This window comes from Pleurodeles waltl, chromosome 5 (genome assembly GCF_031143425.1).
Source record: "Pleurodeles waltl isolate 20211129_DDA chromosome 5, aPleWal1.hap1.20221129, whole genome shotgun sequence".
In the NCBI taxonomy this organism is placed as follows: Eukaryota; Metazoa; Chordata; class Amphibia; order Caudata; family Salamandridae; genus Pleurodeles; species Pleurodeles waltl.
This window is the reverse complement of record NC_090444.1, coordinates 1,487,778,591-1,487,801,683: the sequence shown is the minus strand read 5'-3', so window position 1 is coordinate 1,487,801,683 and position 23,093 is coordinate 1,487,778,591. Positions and strand designations below refer to the sequence as shown.

The following is a 23,093-nucleotide window of genomic DNA, read 5'->3' as shown; positions in this document are numbered from 1 at the left end:
GTGTACCTATACGAAATGCAATTGTAAATGCTGATGTAAATGAGTAATTGTAAAATCTAAAGCTCTACTTGATGTACACAGGCAACACCTCTTGTAATGTATACTGCTCCATTGCTAGACTTTTGCTATTTCTATATCATAAATACATACATAAACATAGAAACTCAAGGTGCACAGACTGCACTGCATTCAAGCTTGCACTGTACGGACTACTTACACCGTGTGCTTTAAGTGCAGGATATTCATCTCACATTGTCATTCCCTTTTTGTTCTAAATAGGCATCTTAAGGAGGTCCAGCATCACACTTTGACTATCATTTATAAGATTTCATCTAAGAAATTGGAAATTGCGACACATAGCGGTTCGCAATTTGTGATTTCTTAAACCGAATATACAAACACAGATTCTGCAGAAGTTGTCGAAATTTGCAAATCGATTTCTACCGAATCCATTGGTGTTTTGTGAAGCGACCTATGTATTAATGGGTTGGTTCACAACATACCAATTCCTAGTAGGTCGCAATTCGACCTAGCTCATTAATATGCATGAGGTAGGTCACAAATTACGACCCAATATGACTAGCTCTATTCACAGGCATGGTGACCTGCTGAGGTCAGCAGACCACCATGTCTATGACTGCTTTTAAATAATGTAAGCATTTTTTTTTAATGCAGCATATTTTCCTTAAAGAAAAACGGGCTGCGTGAAAAAAATGAAACATTACACAAACCTTTTTAGGGGCAAGCAGTAATTCCATGGAGCATTGCCTGCACAAAAAAACGTTTTAGTGAACACTCACAATGGGGCAGGGACCCCTTGAGGACCCTTCCTGTTTGTGAATGGCTTACCACCTGGCTTGAGCTGGTAAAATATGAATGTTCTGCATCCGGATTTCGTAGCAAAACATTAATGCATCCTTAAAGAAATCGGTATCTGGAAGGAATGCCCTCAACATGCCCCTTCCAAATGCCAATTTGATATCCACTCCCACACACAAATTGCAATTCAGTAACATCTTAAGGATTCACATATCGGGTTCGGTGAATTAAAACATGCAACTGTGCAGTCAGGATGGCTCTGATTCCACTAATCGGAGCCTTGCTGACCATAACAGGCTTTTGTACACAAGGGCCTATAAATGGAAGCCATGCATTCTTTACGTCACTTTCTTACTGTATATTATATGGTTTTTAAGCCAACTCTGTGCTTAGCATGTTGTCCAGACCCAGTACACACTTTGAAACCTCGATGGGGTTCAGTGTGTAGTTTGAGCTCACGTTCTCTCCATGCTGTACATCCCTCTCAAGTGCTCAGGTTATCTCACGTGCTGCTCAGAATCATTCCGTACGAGCTCGAGCTCACGCAGTACTCCTACGACTCAAGGTAAAACTGCACTTAATACGCAGCTCAAGCTCACACTGGGCTCTACCTGGGGCTCGGATTCATGATACCTGTTCAAAACCGCACTGTGGTGTACACTGTGCACAAGCTCACACAGTATAACACTGCGCTCACTCCAGCTTTACACAGCACTCAAGGTCAAGCTTTACTACACATGGATCCTCATTACGAGTGGCCACTTAAATTAGGATGGGGCTAGTAATAGTAGTTAGCAGCCACTTAAGTTTGATGTATTCTTTACTTTTAGAAGGAGATTTCGGCTGCTAAAAACAGCCGAAATCTCAGGATGAGAGACATGGAAAAATGAGGAATTACCAGAGGAATCTGCCCCCAAATTACCAACTCTTCCTTTCTTAGTTTGTCCTCAGGGTGAAATTTTGGGCTATAAATTCTGGACAAAATGAGGAAATACCGGTGAACTTGCACATAGAATTACCATTTTCCCTAGTAATTCTTCATTTTTAGTGGACCCTTGTGGCCCAGCTCCTAATGTGCCAGATTTACCCCACCCATACTAGCTTCTGGGATGAGAAAAATCTGGCCCATTTTCCTGGCCAGTCGTAATGAAGTTTAAGGTTCTTAATATTATATACGGCCTTCAAGCTCATCCAGACTGCATATAGTCTAAGCAATGTGGTTTGACTTCCTAAAACTAAATACTGGTGCCCGAATTCACTCTAGCTTTACACGATGTTCAAGCTCACGTTTAACTCCATATGTTTTTCAAACTGCACTTTTCATCATCTTCAAGGTGACACTGTAATTCACACGATATTTGAGCTCTGATTTTTTCATGCAGTGCAAGCTCAAGGTTTACCATGCTTTTGGTTCTCCCAATATATGTTAGACTATCTTTCAGCTCCCTCTATAATTTGTTTGACTTTTCCTATCACAATGCACTAAAAAAAAAACCTACACCACCATAATTCCATTCCCTAAAGCACAACATCACATCTAAATCCAGACTGAGCAAACGCCAAATCCAGACTGAGCGAACGCCTAGCACCACTGCATTGGAACTTTTGACCCTTCCATTCCTCTTTTAAGTGAGCCTTCATCACATACCTCTTCAATCTTGATACCTCACTCAGATAGTCTATTATATCCAGTATACCCTAATCCCTCTAGTCAATTACAGCTCGTATTCAAACTCCAGACTACTGCTCTGCATGCATATAAAGAACCTGCAAATAGTCTATACAAAGTAGGGTGACTTGCTAGAATTACATACTGTGATTGATGTGTGTGATGCACAGGGACTGTACTGTCTCACTTTTGCTGTCACTTCCACCACTGTTCTACGTAATCACTCCATAGCCAAAAATATGTGGCCATTTGATTCCCTGAACTGTGCTTCTGGTGTAAATCCCTCTTCAGTGAATATGTACAAATACAAATGATGTTGAGGTTCCAATGCCCTTTCGCGATGCTGAAGCGCTCACTATACTTTATATAGGGTTCTACATCACACTTCGCTTTCCATGGGGCTTGGCCTCATGCTGTATTTTAAATGTTTCATATTATACATCAGATTTAGGATCACACTGTACATGTTTTTTTGTTTTTTTTAAATCAGTAGATACTCTGCATGTAAGCTCACATTGTAATTAGCCTACAGAATAATACTGTACTTAATGTTACGTTCCATCTTACCACGTGCTCTTATATACTTGTGTAAAAAATGATGGGATGCATTAGATGGTGTTCAAGCTTCACTAGGGGTGTGACAGTACCCTGCATCTTACATAGTGTTTGAGTTCTCACTTTGCATTACATCATGTGCAAGCTCACTCAGGACTTAACAAGGTGTTTGGGCTCACAACGTACTTGCTATACAAGCTTATATTGTAGTGCTTTGCCTAGCTTTTGAGCTTCCAGACAAAATATTTACAGGGTTTTGAGATCCCAGACACTGAATCGAAGGAGGATGGAGAAAGGGCTTTCCCTAGCAATTCAATGAGGCCTTGTTACCAAAGGGCTTCCGATTAGCTCTTCTTGAGCACAGTAACTTGGTCCCTGGTAGAGGTGAGGATAAGACTGCAGTTTCTGTTGTTCAAGGTAAGAAAGTTTCTAGCCAGTGCCTGCCCTTTTCTCAGACCCTGATTCCTGCTACAGGAAGACTGATGACAGCCAGATGGAGATATCTTGCACTTCCCTGTGCCACTGTTGTGGATATTTCTGCTTGGAGCTAGCTTCATTTCTATATTTTGGAGGAGCCATCACTTTCTACAAAGCTAGTGCCTGAAAATGACATTTAAACAAGAACCAACCCAAATCACTTATGAAACCACAAACAGATGATCCACATCCCATATCTTGAAAATATGTATGTGTGGATTCCAAACCACTCCTCTAAATTCCTGTCCCACTTTCTTCTTGTCCAAGGATGAGAGTGCGCCAGAGAGTACTTCATGAGCTTCTGTGCAAAGAGGACTGCTATCCACCTGACAGCCAGCCTCCCGGCGGTGTGGGGATATCATATTAAGATTGCATTTTCTGCTGGAGAATTTGTAGGTCTTTCTAAAGTGTTCTCAGCCGTTGTCTCTCTGCACAGTTCCTATGCGAGCTGCATTAAGACTTTCAAAGGTCAAGAACCACTGTGTCACCTGGCAATCCTTTTCAGGGCTAAAAAGACTGATTAGGCCACTGCTGAAATTGTGAAGTGTGACACTGCATCACTGCCAAAGCAGGAAAGTCTGATCGGTCAGGAGGCTGCAACTATCGAAGACACATAACCATGGGTGACTTGGCCTGAAGACCACCACTGTGAAGCTAAGATCCTGTCTAACAGCTAGAAAAACAGCCAGGGGTGAAGACAAGTGTTGCTGCAGAGTCCTGTTTTACTAATTTCAGCTCCTGAACACTGTCTCGAAGTGAGTCTGTAACCGAGACCTGCACAGGAACTGAGCTACCGCCATGAGGGCAGAATTGCATTGCATTGATATCAGCAGGTAAACGCAGGGCTTAACGTGCAGGTTGTATAGAGACAAGCATGCATAGCTGAGTCTGCCACTTACGATTGAGAATTTTGATGGTGGGGTAAAAGTCTATAAATTGACTTGTGTATATAACCAGTGATAGTATTTTGATATTATCTAGACCTGTGCCTGATCGTTTCCTAAGCCTGTGGTATGTTACGGGACTGTACCTATGGGATATAAACCATATCAGGCAAAGAAGGGGAGCTGTAGGGCCTTATTGCTCAATCTGGATTAGATAAAAACCCTTTATCATGGTCCCATCGAATTGTGTAGTATTCAGTTTTGCTTTGAAATTAAAGCAATTGTTTTTTACATAAAAGATGAGTGCTGGGCTGGCCGATACAATATTTCGTCTATTGGCTGACTGTTGAGTTCTGAACTCTTGCTTCCCACATTACCTCACTGAGAAGCTTGTTTCAAAAGCAGAAAGTGTTGCATTTGTCCCAGTTCGCAGAGTCATAGCTGAAATGACCCAGGATACCAGTGAAAATCACCTCAAATACCACAGCTGGGACCTGTCTGCACCCTGGCGAGCAGAACATGGTCTGACAGTGTTCGATTCACAATTTATTTAGCACACAACCGTCAGGTCCATACTGTACGCACCCCATGGTATTCTTTTTTTCTGGTCAGGTTTGAGACACGTTCACTCCAGTCATAAGCAACTTCCTCCTCTTCCTTTTCGTTCAGCCAGATGAGCTCCCTGGTGGCGCGGGACACCACATTATGGAGTGTGTCAAGATGCCGTGCCCGACTCCTGGATGAATGCTTGGGGGGTGAGGAGCATACAGGAGAAGTATTAAAGATCCTCTCTACAAACTGGAAATGCTGAGAGGTAAGACAGGTCATTCAATGATCTTACCAAAAGCTTGGAATAATGGCCCTCCAGTTTGTGCAGCTTCTCAGAGTAATGGGGTTTACTTGAACCAGTCATCTGGAGCTGTTCACGAGTGAAAAAGAGGTAAATGTTATGTTTTCATTGCCTACTTTGTCACACAATAACCTGTTTAGTATATTAAAGTTCTTATAAAAAATCTATAGCAACACAGGCCCGTAGAAAGTCTTGCCTATGTCCCCCAGGCCTCAAAATTATCAACAGGCTTAATTGTTTAGGCATTTTTTTTATTTTTGACAATGCGCAATATACCCTAGAGAAATTTACGTACGTTGCAGTTAATATCATGCAGAAATGTATTTCAATTGTTCTTCGTAGTTCAGGACATAAATGCAAGGAGCAGATATTTTAGCATTAGAATACTACACTTAAATGCATTTGAATGAGTAATGTGGTTCTGAGGGGCCATAAAGAGCCGTTTTTTCACAATATATCAGGAGTGGACGTACAGCAAAGGACTAGAAGATTGATAGTGCTTCGGCTAAGATGCTGGGAGAATAGGACATTGCTCCTGAACATTTAACAAATGCAAGTTTTGGCAACGACACTTGGTCTCACTTGCACATGCATAGAATTGAGACCAATTGACATTGTCAATGCTTCTATAAAATAGACTTCAAGAAGGTTGTTGTATCTTTGACATTTCTGCTGCAGTTTTTCCAGTGACCACTAAGTGGCACTAATAGGCAGCAAACATGTGTTTAAACATGGCTCTGTTTTCAGTGCTGCTTTCGGGCAAAACAAATGACTAATCTAACCACAACAAGATCACAAAGCTCCTGTGAGAGGGTCGAGCATCGAAAGAAAAGAGTCAACAAATAAGAGGTAGGCAAATGAGACTGACGCAAAGGCCATCAAACCTTGAGCAAGGATTGGCTCTGTGGAGTACTGTATTCAATGCAGTGTTCCGACAGACTGTTGGAGCTGCCTGTAGCGGGACCGCAATTATAAAATGTTAAACGGATGAATAACTCACTTCATAACGTAGAAAGGAGAGTATGGCCTAACACGGAATACATTATCTTCATTAAGAAATGAGGTGTTGATATGAAATTGACCTTCAGAAGACATATAGCCAGTAAAAGGGCTTCTTTGGCTTTATTTGAACCCACAATCAATGTACTAAAAAAGTGAAAACCCAAGATTTTGTCTTTATTGGAAAAACTGCATTGCACTAAAACATGATGTAAATTTGAACCATTTCTGTGGCCAGAAGTAGTGATCCCGAACATTAGAAATGGATCGACACAAAAGTATGGACTTCTATGCAACCAATTAGTTGGAATTCTTCTTTCAGCCCACTTCTACACAGAAAAACACTCGTCTGAAATCTCTGTGACTACTATGCATCATGCATTGTCCCCCAAAAACAGAAAGTGCTGTACCTCGCTCATTTTGGCCTCCCTAAGACTAGATTCGAATTCTTCAATTGCCTTGTGAACATTCTTGTGGTTATCCAGATGACTTTCCACACTTGGCAAGTCAGAGCCCCACTCTGCTCGATCAAGCTGCACCTTTCAGAATGAATGATAAACATGATAAGGATAAAGGCTTCACATGGCAGACATAAAGCAGAGAGGTAAAGCACTTGGTCTTCACTCTGGGTGTTACCTGCATTTCTTCCACCCAGTTGAGCAGGTCCTGAACAAAATTCATGTTTACTTCTTCCTCTGTCATATTCTGGTCAGCGATGGCAGACTTCAAGGTGGGCTTGCGGATCTGCATGAGCTTCAGGTTTTGCAGTGCACTTGTATCAACCCCTGGCATGTAGTTCTGGATTAAACCGGGGGCATAAGTAGGAGGGAAACCTTGATTTAAAGTCGGCGTCATCCTAGAGTTAACACCATGTGAAAGACCGGCTGTAATGCTGGATGGAGCCAAGCTGGACAGAGTCTGAGGCAAGCCAGAGTTGAGGCTGGGGTTCATATTTTGTGTGAATCCAGAGCTTAAACTTTGGGTTATTCCTGACATCAAGTACTTGGTTTGCTCTGTTGTTAGGGAGCGCCCCGTGCTGTACACCGAAGAGTATTCATTCCTTAAGGCAATGAGGTCATCACGGAGCTTTGCAACTCTGTTAGGAAATAAAAATGTTACACAGCTCTGAATAACAAAGGAACAGTTCAGTGCTGGTGCTGCTGGCAATACAGCTAGCAGTCAATCTTGTGGTTGAACAGGATTTTAACTGGTACCTCTGGCCTCCTCTCTAACATCCCCAAAGAATGCTCGGCCTGCCCAGCAGCAATGACATGTTTATTATTAGATCCTTACTTATATTCACACAAAAATGTACCTGTGCACAAGAAAAAGTACATTACACACAGAGAGCCAAAGAGACGGATCACGGAAGGTGTGCCAAGTGGCACCTACTGCCTACCGTAAAGTATGGTGGTTCTGTTTTGAGGTGGCACATTTGACTGTCATAAAACATTTTATACAACTTGCAGTTTTTAAAATTATGACTGCAGTCAGTAAAATGGTTAAACATGTTGTTCAACAATAGTTTTATTGTTGAGTGAGTGCGACTGTTTTTTTTACAAATTAAGGGCATTGATTTAAAAATCACTCTCTAGGATACAGTTTATTAATTGTCGAACTGTGTTTTTTTTTTTGTTTTTTTTTACAAAAGTCAGTATGAAGCCAACATGCTTAAAAAAAACTAAATTTAATGAAGTAACAATATGTCACTACAGCCAAATGCAATACTACTTCAGAATTGGGCGCAAACAAATGGAAAATAACATCGCTCGACCATTAAGAGATTAATAACACCCAGCGCGCATCCTGTGTTCCCTTCCCGAATGTTTACATCGTCGGCATTCATCTGCCGGTAAATAGCACATGGTTCTCGGCATTCATCTGCCGGTAAATAGCACATGGTTCCCTTTCACTTTTAAGACTGTACCAATGTGTAAAGCTATCATTCGCGATGACAACTAGCCAGCGTGGTATAACACCGTGTGTGTATTCCCAAACTCAGATGCAAAAACTTGGACTAGTGCAGTTTTTGGCGCACGAGGCAAACTTCGTGCAACGGAAAAACCCTGGAGGTGAGGGGGGTCCAGGGTGGAGGGCTTATGTTTGCACGTCTTCAGGTCCTGACTCGGGACTCGTGTTCGCACTGGTCTTTTCTAAGCGTAGTTAAAAGCTTTTCCATCTCCTGCCCCTTCTACCGCTCATCACACGGTGATGCTGGAGGAAAATGACGCTAATGCAACAAAAAAGACTGATATTTTTTAAAAGATAGTCTCAGACTTGTAGAAATTAATCTTTGGAAGTCGCAATGTGACTGTGCGGCTATAATGCTTTCTTAAATACCGCTTGCATTTAAAACACGAACACCATTTGCAACGCTTATTGCCATGGTGACACAAGTTGCAAGGATGCTTTTTATTCTAACATTTCAGCGTGCTTAGTCGCTTTATTACTTTTTGACGTATGACGTATTTACATTTCTAGCTCTGTGAAAGATAAGGTGTGATTTTATTGATTTGTGAGAGCTGACGTGAGAAAAGGTTTGGTCAATCAGTTCTGCTGAAATGGATGCCAATAGAGAATTTGAAAGAAAAATATTTAGGATTGATCGGCAGGAGCACTTAAGGGAGATCAAAGCTGGCAGTGAAGCGCCTACACATACATGCGCAGTGGATTTAACCAAAACATTGCACATGTGATATTGGTTAATGCTCTAAGCAGTTTACTAAAAATATATATTGGCCGATGTGCTACAAATAGCCTACAATATATGTATAGATAAAGGTAACTATGTAACACTATGCAAAATATAGCTCGTTTCCTTAAAAGGCACATATCTAGTCTGCATTAACAACACCGCATCATTATCCGTTTCTAGGTATTTCACGCACCTGCGCTTTAAAACGAGTGGTGGGAGCCAGAGAGGTATGTTGTGCGTTTAGAGAAGTGTAACACAGAACAAAGCACTTTCAGACAGAATCAAGAGATGAGGGTCATCTCCGGGTCTCATCGCGTGTATAAGATCCCTGCAGCGCCATGATTAAGCATTCCTGGAGGGTGGGCATGACGCTTCTACACAATGCGTACGCTTAGGAACCCTGGCGCATCTCCACGCCGGTCCCCCCACACCCCCCCAGCGGCACCCCGCGCACGCCTGTTCCGCGGGGACACCTACCTTTGCACAATTTGATCGGCCTGGTAGTACTTCCCGTCAAGCAGCACCTGGACGTCGCTGAGCTGCTGGCGTAGGAGGCCCTCGCTCTCCAGCAGGTAGCCCGCGATCTCGGCTTCATGCTGGAGCTGCAGGCCTGATTCCAGACGTTTGGTGTCCTGTGTTTCAGCATAACACAAACAGAAACGAAGGCAGGCCCCATTAACACACACATTTCTGAAGAGCGTTTAACAGAGGTTCTAAAAGTTAACGCGCTCGTAGATGGCACGGGCTACAGACGAGACAAAAAATAGTATCTCTCAAGAACAGCAAGTATTTAGGTTAAATTCCACTAAATTAGTTGTATAAAAAGGCAAGCGTGCCACGCATGTGATAAGGCAGTGAGAAATAGTAAACGGGTCCCCTCGTTTTCCACCACTGCACCCACAGCCACGTGAACCCCACTTACTGAATGCAGGGCGTTTTGTGCAAGGATCAGTTTATCTTCACACCCCAGGCTGTCCCTTTGGATTCTGGTCGCTATCTGCTGCAGCATTTCCAATCTAAGTGGCAGAAAAAAATAAACATCTATAAATAAAAAAAAAAAAAGATATTTCCCCTCACGTCACATTTCTAAAGCCTGCACAACTATTTTGTGCACGGGGTGTCAAGAAAACAACAGCGAGCACGGCACTCCGAACCATACACCAGACCACAAGGAAGCCCGTGCTACCTGGACCCCGCTGGAGCCGAGTTCCCGCCAAAACTGATGCAAGAGTTGATTAGCTTTGGGCCGCAGTTGACAGAAAGTAGGTTTTCACTGGATCCGATGCTGGTGCGGGTGCTGCTGGTAAGCAACGAATCGCTGCTGTGGTAGCCATAACTGACGCTGTTCATTTTGATTCCCCTTGTAGCCTCCCGTCTTCAGCCATTGACACTGACAGACTGACGGGAAGGACGCATCCTTCAGAAACCGCAGCTCCAGGGAACGTCAAAAAAGAAACACCTTGCTGGCTTTCAGAAGAGGTGGTGTTTCTTATTAAATAGGCTCCGACATGTACACAGCAAAACCAGCAAAGCACATCAGCCAGCGTTTCAAAGGGCTTGGCCTGCAGCGATCTGCGCTCCAGTTCAAGTTTGTTTTCAGCCCTGCAAGCAGGGACTCATCCACTTTAATTGGGCGTCGCTCGGAATCAGGCATTCCAAATATGAATCGAGCATTATTCATTCTCAAACAAGCTCACAGTTGCAGACAGGTTCAGTACCGTGCAAATAATTGAGCGAAGAGTCACGCTGGTAAAGAGGTAAAAGTGTGTGGGCTGAATGGGGGGTGGGGGTGTTGTGTGTGTGTGGGGGGGGGGGGGGTCTTCAGAGATGCTTCTACAGAGCTGTATGACCTTCAGCGCTGACCTACATGTAACCCTGTCTTCGAGTAACAATGGACTCGATAATAGTGACGTACTTCGAGGCAAAGTGTTTGCCTGTGAAAATAGGGCAGAAAGGAGCCCAACAAATGCCCACACCCAAAGAAGATTTAAGCTTCTCAGCTTACATCAACAAACCTAAAACGTGTGCGCTTCTCCTTAAACAGGACATTTAAGAGCTCCCCCAAATACCAAAACTCGGGAAACCACGCAGGGTCTGGATATTCGCGAACCCACACTTGTCCCTCTAACATGAACTTCCTGTGGGCACATTTTAGTGCAGGGAGTAGCACGGTGTGAAAACAAGCAGGCCTTTGAGTGTAGTAAAGTACCAGGAGAGGGGACAGAAAAGGGGGGGGGAGGGGTCACTCATTGGGGCCTGGCCTCTGTAATTAAGGACATGGCTTAAACACGCTGCTTAGTATAGTGAGTCGCCCGACTGGTATTTTACTGCCTCTTTATGTTGTTACATCCATATATATAATAATACAACAACTGATATTACACCTAAAACAAGCCAGGGCTATTGGCTTGGTCAAGAGTAGTTAGCTTCATAATCTAAATAAGTAACAGCAATGACTTTGTTGTATATAATATTGAAAATGCATCAATTCTGAAATGATGAGACTGTGAAATTACTATAACGAGTCTCTTTGAAGTAACATCCAAGGCCGGTGAAGGGTGGTACTGATGTTGAGTGAAGATATTTTTTTCACTCTGAGGGCGAGGGCAAAAATAAAGAGTCCCATAAGGACCCGTCTCAGAAACTGTTTTTTAGAACTATCGGCTCTAAAACTGTCGGTGCTGAACCTCGCTCACTCAAAGCCCTGAAAACAAGGCAATTACTGTGAAACAGAAACACCAGCCTGTCAAGGACATGTACACAACTGACGATCTAAGTGGGTTACAGGAAACCTATATAGTCTGGCCCTGATATAGGGCTGTTTGTCTGCATTAAATGACCGTGTCCAGGGAGTTTGTAGCTGGTGTTGGCTTCTCACCTTTTATCATCAGTTATGACGTTTATGAACTCATGAACGTCAAACTGTCACAGTCGCGTCTGGCGTCACAGCCTGTTATGTTATGTTATATTTGTAGAGAGCGCAGTCACACAGGAGGGATTCTGGAACTCTAGCCCTGCCTAGGGCTGGCTGGGCAGCTATTCTTGTGGAACTCCAGGTGTGAGTGGGAGGCTCTGATGTGTACTGGGAGGTTGTTCCATTCTTTGAGAGTGCTGTGGAAGGCCCAACCTCCGGACCTGGTTCTGTGTATGCATTAGATGTTTGTTGGATGTTTGCTAGTAGAAGTCCGGCCAAGTGGAGGTGTCTGGTATGGTAGGTGAGGAGTTTGAACGGTGTGCACTTGTGTATCAGGAGTCAGTGCAGCTCACTGAAGTCCAGCATGATGAGGGTGCTATGTGGTTTATTGATAATGATTTTGGCTGCTGAGCTTAGAATGGGTTGCAGTCTTCTAGTGAGTTGCTTACTGATTGTGGTGTAGAGTGTGTTCCCGTAGTCCAGCTCACTGGTGATGGGGGTGTGAGTGACAGTTTTGCTCAGGAGCCATTTGAAGATTTTCCTTAACTTCTTAATGGTGAAAAAGCAAGATGCTGAGACAGCACTAACTTGCACAGCCAAGTCCAGTTTGCGGTCTATGATTTTCCTGAGGTTTTGGGCACGGGTGTTAGGGGTGGGTGTGAGTCTCAGTTTGGACAGCCAACAAGTGGAGTCCCAAGGCAAAGTGTTCTTGCAGGCAATGAATTTGTGTGTTGGAGACCATATCCAAAAGGGTGAGTATGATTTGCATGTTGTTGATATAGAAGAGGATGGCAATGTTGTTGGTACAGACAACACTGGCTAGCAGGATCATATAAGCACTGAAAAGGGTCAGGCTGAGCGATGAGCTTTTGCGGCACTCAACAGAAAAGGCTGTAGGTATCTGCAGAGTAATGGGCCAAGATGGATTTTTGAGTCCTGCTGGTCAGGAAGGAACAGTTCCTGTGGATCCTTGGATTCCAGTCTCATGTAGGAATCGGATTAGGATAGGATGGGAGACCATGTTAAATGCTGCAGTAAGGCCCACCAGAAAGAGGGCTATTGTGTCTGCTATGTCGAGGATTATGCGGAGGTCGGATGTGGTGGCGATGAGGACTATTTCTGTACTGTGCATGGATCTACAGCCTAAGTCAGTGGTGCTGAGGAGTTAGTGGGAGCTGAGGTGGTTGGTGACACGTCGGTGGATGAGTTTATCTAGGGCTTGAGCCAGGTGTCGAAGTAAGGAGATCAGCGTGAAGCTGACAAGTATAGATGGATCTGCAGAGGGTTTCTTGAGAAGTGGGAGGACTGTGACATTTTCTCAAGTGCCCAGCACATTAGCTGTTGTGATGAAGGCATTGAGGATAGATGTGAGAGCTTCACTGGTGGGCCGATGTCCTCTAGTGAAGGCTTGGTAGGGCAGGGGTCAGATGGAACTCTGGAGTAGATAGACCTCATAGTGTCATTGGTTTTGTCTGTGGTGATGGCCTGCCATTAGGTCAAGGCCTCTTCTTTGGTTGAAATGGGATGTTGGAATACAAGGACAACAGCTTCTAGTTTAGGATCAAAGTTGCTGTATATGGAGGTTATCTTGCTGCAAAACAATTCAGATAGGTTATTGTAGAGGTCCTGCGAGGGGGTGATGCTGTTGGAGGCAGCAGGTGGGGATGTAAAATCTTTCACAATGGTGAAGACCTCTTAACTCCTGTTGGGGCTGGCATCATTGCAGTCTGCAAGTGCAGTGCTCTGTATGTTCAAGATCTGCTGGTGGTAGATTCTCAGGGCGGATTTGAAGATGTTTTTGTTCAGGATGTCTTGACTGGTTCTCCACTCCATCTGCTTGCAGTAGTGCTTCATCATTCTGAGTTTCTCTGTGTACCAGCTAGCTTGTGATTTTGCTGTGTTTGAAGGGAATTACGGAGTCGGCACTAGCAGTGATCCACCTGATGAAGTTGTTGATGGCTTCTGGAAGGTTGCTGATGTGTTCAGACCTGTAAGCAGAGAGATTGGTGGTCCAGTGCTCCACTGGGATGTTGCTCTAGTTCCAGTAGGCAGGTCGGGTGGTGGCAGGATTGTAGTGGCGTGGGATTAGGATGCTGGGCTGGACGAGGGTGTGGTCTGTTCACGTTATCAGTGAGGGTTTATCTATTGCAATTTTGTTGAAGAAGGGAAAAATCAGGTCCAGGAGGAGTCCGGAGGAGTAGGTGGAATCAGTCATGCTTTGGGAAGGACTGATGTTTCTGAGGTTTTCTAGGGGAGCTCTTATGTTTGGGTCATCATGGTCTTTCAGGTGGAAGTTCAGGTCTAAGAGGAGGAAGAAGGCACAGAAGTCAAAGACCATTGACAAAGTCAGTGCTGGGGAAGTCTGGTGGTCTGTAGCCAAAGGCTCCCTTCAGTGTGAAGTTGGTTGCGATGTTGAGTTCGAACGTGAGGTGTTCCATTTTGCTAGTCAATATGTCTGGGGCAGTGGCGTTTTTGAAGATTACAGCAACTTTGCCTCCAGGCTTGTACTGGCAGTCCTGCCGGGTGATCTTATAGCGCGGGGATGGCTGAAGTGATGTCAGGGCTGATGTGGGTCTCAGCCAGGTTTTGGTGAGGAACAGTAGGTTTGAGGTATAGTCATGCAGAAGGTCCCAGATCTCTACAACATGCTTAGTGAGTGAGGAAGTGTTGAGCAGCATGCGTAAGAGTGTGAAGTGTTGTGTAGGAGGTGGTTGGGCTGTGTTAGAAGGATGTGAGGTGCTGTAGGTGTGAGGGAGGTATTGGTATGTGTGGGAGGTTACATGAGAATTTGCTGGAGGTGTAGGAGAATGCTCTTCCAGTGTTGCAAGCTGTGGTACACCAGCAGTGCATCAAGTGGCGGCTTCGGTTGAAAATGAGGAGGATCGCTGTGTGGAGGACCAGGGGTCCTGGTGCCTGGCATGGACAGTTCACAGTTGGTTGCAGATGGGCTTGCCTTTGACATGCTAGTGACAGGTCTGCATTGCAGCCACCATTAAATATGGCCCGGGAGGGGAGAGCAAGGGGCATTTGGTGGGGATGGGAGAGGAGCAGGAGGTGAGAGAGTGGGAAAGTGGGAGAGGTGGGAAATGATGTAAAGAATGGGAGGAAGGAAGAGGGGGGGAGTAGGCCCAAAGTGGTAGGGAGCAAGACAAAAGAGTGACAGGAGGAAAAGTGGCACCAGCTAAAAAAAAAAAAAAAAGTGGCAAAATATAGGCACAGAAAGAGCAAGAGAAAAGGGAGAGGCAAAGCACAATTAACAAGAGTGAGAGTGAGGAAACAAGACAACAGAACAGGCCAAAATGTGACAATCCATGCATAAAGTGTGAGCGAAACTGCAAACAGAAGATCATGAAAACACAAAGTGAGAGTGAAAGAGGCAAAAAGCGGACAGTGAATGCACAAGCAAGGGTGAGAACAAGCAAAGAGCAGACAGTGAAAGCGCAATTGAGAGTAAAAACGAGTAAAGACCGGATAGTCAAGTGTGACAACAAGCAAAGAGTGGACAGTCAAAGTGCAAGCAAGGCTGAAAACATGCACAGAGTGGACACTGAAATCAATGGCAAACAGTGACAAACGAAAAAGGCAGAATAACTAAACAGAGAAATGAGAGAAAGAGAAAAAACAGCGAGAGAGTGATTTTTAGGAGGAGACAAAGGAGGGAGGCGGGTGCCTCAATGCTCCTAAGTGGGGTGCAAAAAGCCCTTGCCTGGTCGGAGGAGCGGGCACAGGTAAGTCCGGCTACAGCACCTGCTTAGGCTTGTCGATAGCAACACACTAAAGGCCTCCCCAAATGTTCACTGGTCCCACTAGAAACCATACTTTGGAAAGATACAAGAGTACAAAGCAGAGTTCTCAGTTTGTTCCATGGTAAATGTGAACAGTTTATCAACTTCTGCTTTTCCTTTGTATTACAGTACTTGTAGTTAGTTTTACCTTACCATTACAAATGTAAGGCTACAAGTTAAAAAATACAAGGAAAAAAGAGGACTAGGCAAATTACTTACACCTGCCTGGGGGCATTTTGAGATCTCGGAAATTAGCCAAAATAATCCCAAATGCCTTACAGATTCAATGGTCTCTTGTGAACAAAGCTGCTCGGTGCCTGGAGGTCTACGCTAGGGCACACCCGACCACTCCAAAAGAGGTGGAGGGAAGCAGCAGAGTCCTCACTCTGTAGAGAGCACCACAGCCCAGAGCACCTTCCTATATGTCAACACACAGAGTAACAAGAGTGCAGTCAAAATAATATCCTCCTGTTCATCCCAATCTTCACTGTGTAGAGAGTCCAACATCGGGGCACACCTTCCTATGTACCAACACACCGAAGAGGAGGAGGCAAGAGAGCAGTCATAGCAACTGCCTCCTCGTTCGCTGCACCATGCACAGTGCATCACCGGGACACAGTCTCATAAGCATTGTATTCTATTAGTCTGTAATTACAATTATTTAGCACTTACTACCCCTCGTGAAACTTTAAAGTGGACAGCACACTGCTCTGCAATCCAAGGTTAGTGGTTAATGCAGTGATTACTGGTTAGTGCTGATTATTGGATTAACATTGTGCTCTCAAGAAAACTATCCCATGCACTCACTCCAGTTTCTTCTGATAGACTGAATTAAAAGAAGTTCGGTGTTTCATTCATATGGCGCTTACCACCCAAGATAGGAGATTCAAGCAATTCACACTGGGCAGCAAGCTGTTCTGGGACCCAAGGTTAGTTGTTAATCTGGTGGTTATTTGAACTGGTCTTTTGCTCTCAAGGAAAGCACTGCATGTGTATATTCCCATTTTTCTTTGTCAAAGATTAACACAATAGTGAGGTGCAGTCATTAGCGTGGAGGTGAGTGTGAGTTCTTGCAGATGGTTGGATGGAATAACAGAGGAGCTAGAAGAGATTAGGTATTCTTAGGTAGCAGGGGTACACCTTCCAAATAAGGAGAAGTTGTGATATTTGAAATTATGGGAAATTTGTAGAAATACAATGATAGCGATTAAGGCAATCGGGCATGTGCGTTAGAGCAGACTTAAATCCGAGAGAGAAGGAAAGTATCAAGAAATAGAGCAGCAAAAAGCAGCGAGTGTGGGTGTGATATCTACCAATTATTTCCACTCTGCACTATGTGTACAGTAGTGAGACAGAGTGCACAATCCTATGCAGCAACACAAACAGGAAGCAGCAAGAGTGCGGGCATGGTAACTGCCTCCTTTCTCATACTCGTCATCATGCACAGAGTGCATCACCAGTGTTCATGTTCATTAATAACAAGAGATACAGGAGGAGAAAGCAGCAAGAGTGCGGCATGGTAACAGCCTCCTCAGCCTCTGCACCCTGCACAGAGTGCATCACCAGGACACAGCGTCATTAATGACAAGAGACACAGGAGGCCAAAGCAGCAAGAGTGCGGCATAGTAACAGCCTCCTCAGCCTCTGCACCCTGCATAGAGTGCATCACCAGGACACAGCGTCATCAATAACGAGATACAGGAGGAGAAAGCAGCAAGAGTGCGGCATGGTAACAGACTCCTCAGGCTCTGCACCCTGCACAGAGTGCATCACCAGGACACAGCGTCATCAATGACAAGAGATACAGGAGGAGAAAGCAGCAAGAGTGCGGCATAGTAACAGCCTCCTTCTCAGCCTCTGCACCGTGCACGGAGTGCATCACCAGGGCACACGATCATCAATAACAAGAGATACAGGAGGAGAAAGCAGCAAGAGTGCGGCATGGTAACAGCCTCTTCAGCCTCTGCACCCTGCATAGAGTGCATCACCAGGACACAGCGTCATTAATGACAAGAGACACAGGAGGCCAAAGCAGCAAGAGTGCGGCATGGTAACAGCCTCCTCAGCCTCTGCACCCTGCATAGAGTGCATCACCAGGACACAGCGTCATTAATGACAAGAGACACAGGAGGCCAAAGCAGCAAGAGTGCGGCATGGTAACAGCCTCCTCAGCCTCTGCACCCTGCACGGAGTGCATCACCAGGACACAGCGTCATCAATAACGAGATACAGGAGGAGAAAGCAGCAAGAGTGCGGCATGGTAACAGCCTCCTCAGCCTCTGCACCCTGCACAGAGTGCATCACCAGGACACAGCGTCATTAATGACAAGAGATACAGGATGAGAAAGCAGCAAGAGTGCGGGCATGGCAGTTACCATCTTCTGTTTTCACTCTGCACCAGACGGGGAGTGCTGCGTAGGGCGCACCATCGGATGTATCCACAGAGGAGGAGGAATCAGCAAGCCTGCAGCCATGTCACCTTCCCTCTGCTCATTCGCTGCATCATGCATCATACGTAACCCGGGCACATCTTCCTACGTAGCAGGACGTAGAGGAGGCAACCACACGAAGACTGCAGTCATGGTAACTGTCTTCCGCTCGTTCTCCACACCGGTCATAGTACAGGACAGAGCATGTGGTCCAGTGCACACAGAGACGAGGAGACAGCACCCAGAGTGCACTGATGATACCCTCCGCTCATCCTCTGCGCTGGGCATAGGGTACGTCACTAAGGCGGCCTCTCCAAGCACCAGGAGACACAGGAGGGGAGAGCGCCATGAGTGCAAGCATGAGAGTGCCTCCTGCTCATCCAGTGTACTGTGCATGAGGGACTCAGCAGCGCACGCCATCCCTTGCAGCAAGAGATGCCGTCATAACCTCCCTGCTCAGCTGCTGCACCATGCAAACAGCACGTGACCTGGGCACACTCCCTACTGAGCAGAGGGTAGGGAAGCAAGTGCAGCAACGGTGCAGTCCTAGGAACTGTTAACTGCTAATCCACTGCACCAGGCACACAGTGCATTAACTTGACACACCGTCCCATCTGCCAGAAGAGGGGGTGAATGTAGCCAGAGTGCAGTCATGGTATCCCCTGGACCGTGCATTGAGTACATAACAGCATACACCTTCGTATGTACCAAGAGATGAGTCGCAAAGGCGGCAAGAGGCAGTCACAGTAACAGTGCTCCTTTCTGCTCATTCCTTGCACCGTGCATGAAGTGCATCAACAACAGTGCTCCCTTCTGCTCATTCCATGCACCGTGCATGAAGTGCATCAACAATAGTGCTCCCTTCTGCTCATTCCATGCACCGTGCATGAAGTGCCTCAACAGTGCTCCCTTATGCTCATTCCATGCACCGTGCATGAAGTGCATCAACAACAGTGCTCCCTTCTGCTCATTCCATTCACCGTGCATCAACAACAGTGCTCCCTTCTGCTCATTCCATGCACCGTGCATGAAGTGCATCAACAGTGCTCCCTTCTGCTCATTCCATTCACCGTGCATCAACAACAGTGCTCCCTTCTGCTCATTCCATGCACCGTGCATGAAGTGCATCAAAAGGGCGCCTCTTCCTATGTAGCTGGAGATGCAGACGCAAATGTGGCAACAGGCAGTCACAGTAACTGTTTTATGTTAATTCCGTGCACCCTTTGTGGAGCACGTAACAGAGCACAGCTTCCAGCATACCGAGAGATGAGGTGACCACAGCAGAGGCAGTCTTAGTCACTGCCCTCTATCTATTCTCTGCACCGTGCACATAGTACATCCAAAGGGCACATCTTCCTAGGTATTAAGAGGCAGCCATAGTACCTGTCTTCAGTGCATAATCTGCACCGTGCATTGAGTACATATGAGGACACCCATTCTGTGTACCGAGAGATGAGGTGACCGCAGCAGAGGCAGTCTTAGTCACTGCCCTCTATCTATTCTCTGCACGTGCACAGAGTACATCAAAAGTACACATCTTCCTAGGTATTAAGAGGCAGCCATGTTAATTGTCTTCAGTGCATAATCTGCACCGTGCATTGAGTACATATGAGGACACCCATTCTGTGTACCGAGAGATGAGGTGACCGCAGCAGAGGCGGTCTTAGTCACTGCCCTCTATCTATTCTCTGCACGTGCACAGACTACATCAAAAGTACACATCTTCCTAGGTATTAAGAGGCAGCCATGTTAATTGTCTTCAGTGCATAATCTGCACACTGCACGGATTACATCAACAGGGTATGACTTCCTTTGAACAAGGAGATGAGGAGGCCACCGCAGCAAAAGTGCATTCATAGTATCTGTCTTACGTTCACTCCCTGCACCGTGCACCGAGTATGTAACGGGGCACATCTTCATATGCACCAAGAGACGAGGAGGCCGATGCAGCAAAAGTGCAGTCATAGTATGTGTTACGTGCACTCCCTGCACCGTGCACTGAGTATGTAACGGGGCACATCTTCCTATGCACCAAGAGACGAGAAGGTGATGCAGCAAGAGGTAGTCATAGTAGCTGTGTTCTGTGCATTCTCTGCCCCACGCACAGAGTGCATCCGTACATCAACAGGGCACGTGTACCAGGAGATACAGGAGGAGGCAGCAACGTAAGCTTGAGTCACGGTAATTGTCTTCATCATGAGCCAGAAACAAAACACAGCCACCACCCATTCCGAAAACTTGAAAATGCGCGGCTTTTTGTGCATTTCCGTGCCCAGCGTTACACAAGTCCTGTATCCCTGCCAGCTCCCCCTCTGCATCCTGCACTGCTGCGAAAAGTGTGCCCAGCACGTGCTTGTGTTAACAACCAGATTTCACACCTTCATTTAGGCGCCCTATTTCCCAATTAATCATTGTGTCTATCACATGCAAACCATTTGGACATCTCGACAAACATTTGTCCGACATAAATCCCTCCAAGTAGATTCATGTTATCGCGGCATAGAGAGCACCAGCCTTAAACGACGTCTACATAGAAGGTCCTTAAAAAGAGCCTCTAACAACGCTGCATGGACGGGTCCCAAACCTCCGTCCTCGGAGCCACGGTCTGCAGTACAGATTACAAAAACCAAAATGGCCTACACCAAGTGGCGCTGTCAGACTGGGAAGAGAGTGAAGGGACAGACCCATGGGGCACAGTGGGGTTCAGAGTGCCCAGCACTGCAAACCTTGACAAGCTAAAACATTACAATCACAAGTTACAGCCCAAGCAGTGGTTGCATGCGCAGAGAACCACACTCGTGCCCACCGAAGCTGCCATCCAGCCGCCTGGCAATTCACAACACCGGCCACTGCAACACTCTGCAAAGTATTGCACTTCTGACATAAAATATCTTGTCATGCTCACAATGTAAAATCAGTCAGTTTAAATAACCAGGCACCCGTTAGCTCGGGAAGGAACCAGGACAAGGGCATGCGTGGGTACCTACCGGTCTACCTCTGGCCGAAGTGTCTTCTCCCTTTCCAGCATAGCAATTATTAATTTTCCCCATTCTTTTTCTATATCATTTGGATGGTAGCCCTGAGGGAGCTTGACACGCCCAAACTCTATCCATACCTTCAGAAAAAAAAGAAACAAGTCGTTTCTTGTCCGCACGTCAAGAAAGAAACTGTATTGTCAGTGAACAGGAGGAAAAAAGTATTTCGGCCCTTACCTCCAACTGTTTATACAAGTGCTTGATTCTTGCCTTCTCGTTCTCCTTTGGTGGAATTTCTGTTTCTTTAAACTGCAGATATTGGTTATAAAGTGCCTGCAACGAAAGACGTGACAAGAAATGAAATCAAAAAGGCAGATTAGATTTTAAAAGCGAGATTACATTTTATTCATATTTTAAACTACCTCAGCAAGTTTTTTTGCAAAGTTATCAAAAGTGTCATATATATATATATATATATGTTCAATGAAAAAAACAAAGGTTACAGGGACGTTATAGTTAGGTTCTGAATTTACTCGTAGAAAACCATAGAAATTCATCAGTTATAGTTAGAGTTCTTTCAGGTAACTAAACTCGCAGAGTTAGAGTTACTTGAAATCAAATCAAATCATTAGCATTTATAAAGCGCGCTACTCACCCGTGCGGGTCTCAAGGCGCTAGGGACAAAGGGGGTGGTTATCGCTGCTCGAACAGCCAGGTCTTTAGGAGTCTCCGGAAAGCGGAGTGGTCCTGGGTGGTCCTGAGGCTGGTGGGGAGGGAGTTCCAGGTCTTGGCCGCCAGGAAGGAGAAAGATCTCCCACCCGCCGTGGAGCGTCGGATGCGAGGGACCGCAGCGAGTGCGAGGCCAGAGGAGCGGAGGGGGCGGGTGGGGACGTAGAAGTTGAGGCGTCTGTTGAGGTGTTCCGGTCCCTTGTCGTGGAGGGCTTTGTGTGCGTGGGTGAGAAGTCGGAAGGTGATCCTTTTGCTGACTGGGAGCCAATGCAGGTGTCTCAGGTGTGCGGAGATGTGGCTGCTGCGGGGTACGTCGAGGATGAGGCGGGCCAAGGTGTTTTGAATGCGTTGTAGGCGATTTTGGAGTTTGGCTGTGGTCCCGGCGTAGAGGGTGGTGCCGTAGTCCAGGCGGCTCGTGACGAGGGCGTGGGTCACGGTTTTTCTGGTGTCGGCGGGGATCAAGCGGAAGATCTTGCGAAGCATACGGAGGGTGAGGAAGCAGGCGGAGGACACGGCGTTGACTTGTTTGGTCATGGTGAGAAGAGGGTCCAAGATGAAGCCGAGGTTGCGGGCGTGGTCTGTGGGGGTCGGTGCGGTGCCGAGGGCCGTGGGCCACCAGGAGTCGTCCCAGGCAGACGGGGTATTGCCGAGGATGAGGACTTCCGTTTTTTCAGAGTTCAGCTTTAGGCGGCTAAGCCTCATCCAATCTGCGACGTCCTTCATGCCCTCTTGTAGGTTGGTCTTGGCGCTGGCGGGGTCCTTGGTGAGGGAGAGTATGAGTTGGGTGTCATCGGCGTAGGAGGTGATGATGATGTCGTACTTTCGTACGATGTTGGTGAGGGGGCTCATGTAGACATTGCAGAGTGTCGGGCTGAGTGATGAGCCTTGAGGTACGCCGCAGATGATCTCAGTGGGTTCTGAGCGAAACGGAGGGAGGTAGACTCTTTGGGAGCGGTTTGCGAGGATGGAGGCGATCCAGTCCAGGGCCTGGTCTTGGATCCCGGTGGAGCGGAAGCGGGTGATTAGGGTGCGGTGACAGACGGTGTCAAAGGCAGCCTAGAGGTCGAGAAGAATGAGGGCGACTGTTTCACCGTTGTCCATCAGGGTTCTGATGTCGTCTGTGACTGAGATGAGGGCGGTTTCAGTGCTGTGGTTGGTTCGGAATCCGGTTTGTGAAGGGTCGAGCAGGTTGTTGTCTTCCAGGAAGGTGGTCAGCTGTTTGTTGACGGTCTTCTCTATTACTTTGGCTGGGAAAGGCAGAAGGGAGATGGGGCGGAAGTTTTTCAGGTCGCTCGGGTCAGCCGTAGGTTTCT

General features: G+C 46.2%; 1 protein-coding gene across 10 annotated transcripts in view; it reads right to left on the bottom strand.

The window, feature by feature from the left end:
• The window catches only part of DST (dystonin), a 1,789,835-nt gene that overhangs the window by 745,712 nt on the left and 1,021,030 nt on the right, over window positions 1–23,093 (bottom strand). For 7 of the 10 annotated variants that reach the window (XM_069235771.1, XM_069235778.1, XM_069235775.1 and 4 more), the window contains 8 exons: window positions 21,289–21,384; window positions 21,064–21,191; window positions 9,871–9,964; window positions 9,426–9,580; window positions 6,890–7,349; window positions 6,664–6,792; window positions 5,246–5,323; window positions 4,990–5,151 (listed from right to left, as the gene is read on the bottom strand). In XM_069235771.1, the coding sequence (XP_069091872.1) occupies window positions 4,990–5,151; window positions 5,246–5,323; window positions 6,664–6,792; window positions 6,890–7,349; window positions 9,426–9,580; window positions 9,871–9,964; window positions 21,064–21,191; window positions 21,289–21,384 (1,302 nt within the window). Of the gene's footprint in view, window positions 1–4,989; window positions 5,152–5,245; window positions 5,324–6,663; window positions 6,793–6,889; window positions 7,350–9,425; window positions 9,581–9,870; window positions 9,965–10,134; window positions 10,423–21,063; window positions 21,192–21,288; window positions 21,385–23,093 lie in introns of those variants that run through there. The other 3 variants (XM_069235776.1, XM_069235781.1, XM_069235780.1) reach the window with 2 other exon arrangements.